This window comes from Colobus angolensis, unplaced genomic scaffold (assembly GCF_000951035.1).
Source record: "Colobus angolensis palliatus isolate OR3802 unplaced genomic scaffold, Cang.pa_1.0 Scaffold75, whole genome shotgun sequence".
In the NCBI taxonomy this organism is placed as follows: Eukaryota; Metazoa; Chordata; class Mammalia; order Primates; family Cercopithecidae; genus Colobus; species Colobus angolensis.
This window is the reverse complement of record NW_012121265.1, coordinates 2549121-2554325: the sequence shown is the minus strand read 5'-3', so window position 1 is coordinate 2554325 and position 5205 is coordinate 2549121. Positions and strand designations below refer to the sequence as shown.

The 5205-nt window shown below is 47.9% G+C and overlaps 1 protein-coding gene across 2 annotated transcripts in view; it reads left to right on the top strand.

The window, feature by feature from the left end:
* Positions 1 to 4831, top strand: part of PNLIPRP1 (pancreatic lipase-related protein 1) — an 18235-nt gene extending 13404 nt beyond the window's left edge. For both annotated transcript variants that reach the window (XM_011927820.1, XM_011927821.1), the window contains exons 12-13: positions 685 to 852; positions 4700 to 4831. In XM_011927820.1, coding sequence (XP_011783210.1) covers positions 685 to 852; positions 4700 to 4763 — 232 coding nt within the window. In that variant the 3' untranslated portion in view covers positions 4764 to 4831. The remainder of the gene's footprint in view (positions 1 to 684; positions 853 to 4699) is intronic.
* Positions 4832 to 5205: the final 374 nt, after the last annotated feature.

Below are 5205 nucleotides of genomic sequence, written 5' to 3'. Positions count from 1 at the left end.
TTTTAAGAAACAGTCTTGCTCTGTCACCCAGGCTGGAGTGCAGTGGCACAATCTTGGTTCACTGCAACCTCCGCCTCCTGGGTTCAAGAAATTCTCATGCCTCAGTCTCCCAAGTAGCTGAGATTACGGGCATGGGCCACCATACCTGGCTGACTTTCGTATTTTTAGTAGAGAGGGGGTTTTGCCATGTTGGCCAGGCTGGTCTCAAACTTCTGACCTCAAGTGATCCACCCACCTCGGCCTCCCAAAATGCTGGGATTATAGGTGTGAGCCACCACGCCTGGCCTCTTTCTCTCATAATAGATGTTTTTTTAAAAAACATAAATCTAATATTACTTTAGATATCCTGTTTCCTGATTAGTACAATAACCCATGCTTATTGTGCCATACCATGTGGCTAATTCATTACTGTACAAATAATTCTTCCAAAAAATATAAAATGATATGCAGGAATTCTGTTTTATTTTCTATAAGAAAGTGTTCAATTTTAAAACTTGAGTTTTAAAAACCATAGTTTGAACAGTGCTTGCATATTGCTGGCTTTTCCATGTCTCCATCCTTTATTTGGAAATTAATTCAGAAAAATAATCTTGTTAATCTAGAATAGAAAACAGCAGCATGGCATTGTATGGTCATTAGAACTCATTTCCATGAACAGGGATGTTTATGTTTCTCTATTTCAAGGGGGATTCTCACACCAGGCTCAACCCACTCCTATGAGTTTGATGCAAAGCTGGATGTTGGAACAATTGAGAAAGTCAAGTTTCTTTGGAATAACAATGTGATAAATCCAACCCTCCCCAAAGTGGGTGCTGCCAAGATCACTGTGCAAAAGGGAGAAGAGAAGACAGTGTATGTATCTTTGCTGGCTGGTGCTGAAAAATGTTTGCAGAGATTCATGTTATAATGAAAACCCACCCCAGAAAATTACGCATAGTTAAGCAAGAAAAGTCAAGAAAATTTACTCATCTGTGGCCCCTTCTCCCCAAACAAGCAACTGACAAAAAGCATAAAACGTTTCTGTTGGGTGCACCTTATTGGATGTTTTCAGCACTGCCTGTGGGAATACAGAAGATAAGACTGTACTTTCAAGGTAAAATGAGAAAATATAAGAAAGAGAACAAGAAATCCTTTTGAAGGGTACAAGTATAAGTATGGGCTAGTGAATAGCTATACTTGAAAGAAGAGAAGACCAATCACATTTCAGGACAATAAAACGGAAAATAAATTGGTTTTAGGAAAAGATGGAGAATTTTATATAGGACAAGAAAGCACTAGGGTTGCAATACTTGTAAGATCCTGACCTGTGGTCTCCCTGGCTTTGGGCCTGAATAAGCACAGGGCCGTGGGTAGGAAAAAGGGACAGCTGGAGGAAAAGTTGGAGTGGTGACCTGAGAGGGCAGAGTGACTGTCTCGAACCTCAGATCCCAGGTCTGGTCAGTAGAACACGTGGCTTTGTGGGAAGGAGATCCTGGGCTCTCGGCCACCGATGGTCTTGAAGTTTGGGGTTAGGTGGAGTCACCGAGGTCAGGTCCCACAGATGGTCACTCCCCCAGGTTGGGTGGCAGAGTAGAATGGGGGCTGACTCCACATCTGGATCTCCTCGGACTGGATGACCCAGTGAGGTTCTCCCTATCCCCACAAGGCAAGGAGAACAAAGAGGCTGGCCCTGCCAGGTGGTGGGTGGAACCAGGAAGCCTTATAAGCTACAGCATAGTATAGAGGAGACTGGGCCAGGCTGGTGGGGAGCCCTGTGCAGGCTGGAGGTGCAGCCAAATCCTTTCCTCCCTGACCCCATCTGAGGATTCTCAGCCTCTAAAATTCAGCTCCCCAAGGCCTCATTAGCAAGCATCCCATGGCCTGAATCCTGGGACTGTGTGGTTAAAAACATGTCAGGTGGTGGCATCACTGGAATCTTAAAAATGAGAGGTGTTCCCAGTCAGGCGCGGTGGCCCACACCTGTAATCCCAGCACTTTGGGAGGCTGAGGTGGGTGGATCTCCTGAGGTCGGGAGTTCGAGACCAGCCTGACCAACATGAAGAAACCCTGTCTCTACTAAAAACACAAAAATTAGCCAGGCGTGGTAGCACATGCCTGTAATCCCAGCTATTTGGGAGGCTGAGGCAGGAGAATCACTTGAACCTAGGAGGTGGAGGTTGCAGTGAGCCAAGATTGCGCCATTGCACTCCAGCCTGGGCCACAAGAGTGAAACTCCGTCTCACAAATAAATAAATAAATAAAAATGAGAGGTGTTCCCAGGAGATGACTTCCTCACAGGTAAGATGTATGAGGCCAAATCAGCCAGGGCATTGCATCTTCTAGGTTTTCTGAGGAAAGGCTGAGGCTTTCTGAACTTTCCGCAAATCAAACAGAACAGAACGTACTTAAGGCTACACCTGAGGCCCTGTGCCCATCAGCTGTCATCTGCATTCTAGTGGCTGAGTGCAGCTCCCCTCGCTGTCTGCTCAGAGAGACTCTTTCTTAAGAGCAGCTGGATATAAGACATCAGGTTTTTAAACAGAGGAAAGTCAAAACCAGCTTCAAATCTCTCAAACTAGTTTGGTGAATAAAAACATTGAGTTAGTTTAATTACTCAAAAGTTTTCCTGTTATGAAACTGGCCAGTAACATTTAATAATAATAATAATAAAGAAGCTAAAGAAAATCAAGATTTTGGTCCAAGCTCTTCTCAGAATCCCCTCATATTTTTTAGTAACCTCATTGGGGTTTCAGTTCCTACTAAGGAATCTGCTGACTAGGATTCCCTCCAATGACAGTATCCAAAGAGAAAGGCAGCCCTCCCCCTCTTTATTTCTCCCTGTCCACCTCTCTTTCTTTATTAAGTACCTATTGTAAATGTACCCTTGCAAATGACTTTATTAAGTACCTATTGTATGGCCTGGCAAATAGTAAGGGATGCAAAGACAAGCCTACACTCAAGGAGCTTACAGTTTAGCTGTTGAGAAAAATCAGACTTACGGTTCACAGGAAAGGTCAAAAGACCAAATAAAGAACTCCCAGGAGAGGCTCAGAAAGACAGTGGCCAAGGAGGAAAGCAGAGGGCCCCGGGGAGGCTGTGATGGAAGGAACGGCAGCTCTCAGGATGAGGGAGGGAGGAGGAGGGAGGAAAGGCACAGGGACAGGGCGACAGGTCCAGGTGCATGAGGGGCGACAGGGCCCGAGTGCAGGGAATATGATTGGAGGCCTCTGATGCCAGGTTAGGGCTTCTTGGAAGAAAAAATGAAACACAGAAGAGAAGGTGGGAAGAGGCCAAGGAACACAAGTGAGGAAATGGGGCAAAGCTTCCGAGCTCACAGGTGGTTAGGCCTGAGAGAAGTCCAGGCTCACAGGTGGCTAGGCCTGAGAGAACCACAATAATAACTGCTTGCATCTGCATTGTTTTGTGTTAATTATAAGACTTTTTACATTTACCATCATGGGATGTTGCGTTCTTATCATGGAACTCTCAACAGTCATGAGAGGGAGCCCTCTTCTACAAATGAAGAGGGCTGCCTTTCTCTTTCTCTCTCTTTTTTTTTTTTTCCTGAAATGGAGTCTCGCTCTGTTGCCCAGACTAGAGTACAAGTGGCGTGATCTCAGCTCACTGCAACCTCCACCTCCCAGGTTCAAGAGATTCTTGTGCCTCAGACTCCTGAGTAGCTGGGATTACAGGCATGCACCACCATGCCTGGCTAATTTTTGTATTTTTAGTAGAGACGGGGGTCTCACCATGTTGGCCAGGCTGGTCTCAAACTCCTGGCCTCGAGTGATCAACCTGCCTCACCCTCCCAAAGTGCGGGGATTACAGGCATGAGCCACCACACCAGGCCTTGCCTTTGTCTTTTGATACTGTGTCATTGGAGGGAATCCTAGTGGGCATGTTCTTTAGTAGGAATTAATACCCCAATAAAGTTATTAAAAAATATGAAGGGATTCTGAGAAAAGCTTGGACCAAAATCTTGATTTTCTTTAGCTTCCCAGTTATTACATCCTTCCTCAGAATCCTCAGATAACTAGCCCCAAAGCATTCAAACATGGGAGGGCAAGGTCATGAGGAACTCCAGGGAGGAACGCCAGGTCCCCCGACTCCAGAGCTGGAAGACAAGGTCAAGGAAGGCTCGAAGTGTGATCCTGAAAATACAGCCTCTGGCATCAGATGGACCTGTTTTTGCATCTTTGTTATTCTGCTGATTAATGGAGAGCCCTCTGTGCCTCAGTTTCCTCTCCTGTAATGTAGAACTAATAATCAGACCCCCTCACACATGTGTGGTGAGGATCAAGTTTGCGCAAGTGAATTATGCAGCATAATTGGCCGCAGATAAGAAGGGCTCAGTGCGTGTTGGCCGCTGTCCCCTTCCGAGAGTGACTGGAGGACAGCATCCCTCTGTGAGCCAGGCTGCTGAGCCTATGGTGGCCGCCACGCACCTGTGGAGACAAGGGAGTGCGAGTCCCTTCCTTCGGAGGCCACCGTCCTGTGTGACACTCCAGAACCATAGCAGACCTTGTGCTAGAGCCTCCAGGCAGCAAGCACTGCAGGCGCTGGTTGCAGCTCCAGTCCTAGGGCCCCCTCGTGCCTCCTGAATCACTCATCAGCTGTGACTTGGGCTTAACCCCTTAAGAAAAAAAAAAAAAAAAACAGCAACACCTGGCTTTTGCTGAGGTGACCCCCAAACGCTTACAAAGCTTCCCTTTCTCCCCAGGTACAACTTCTGTAGTGAAGACACAGTGCGAGAAGACACGCTGCTCACCCTCACGCCCTGCTAGGTGGCATAAGCTCCGTAGCTTACGTGGCTGCTGCGTTCATGCCAATAAAATCCACTGGTGCATCTGTATGCTCTGAGTCTGTCTCCTGCTGCGGCCGCCTCCCAGGGATACTTTAGGGAATGGAACGTTTGCAAATGTCCCGAGCACGTCCCCATACCTGGGTTTCTCCCCACTGACTTTGGGTCACACAGTCTCCCTGGCTCCTGTGCCTGGGTCGCCTGTCATCTCCGTGCCTGAGCTCGCGGCGATGGACTGAACTCCGGAGCCTCAGTTCGAGGGGGACCAGCCTTTAGCCCCGCCCCTCATTTCACAGGGAGGAAACTGAGGCCCAGAGGGGCAGGTAGCTGTTCAGACTCACTGAGTGACCCGCTGTCCCTGTCAGGCCGGAGGGCCGGGCCCCGGACCCCAGACCCCTCTTTCACGGACCCTCCCTGACTCACCG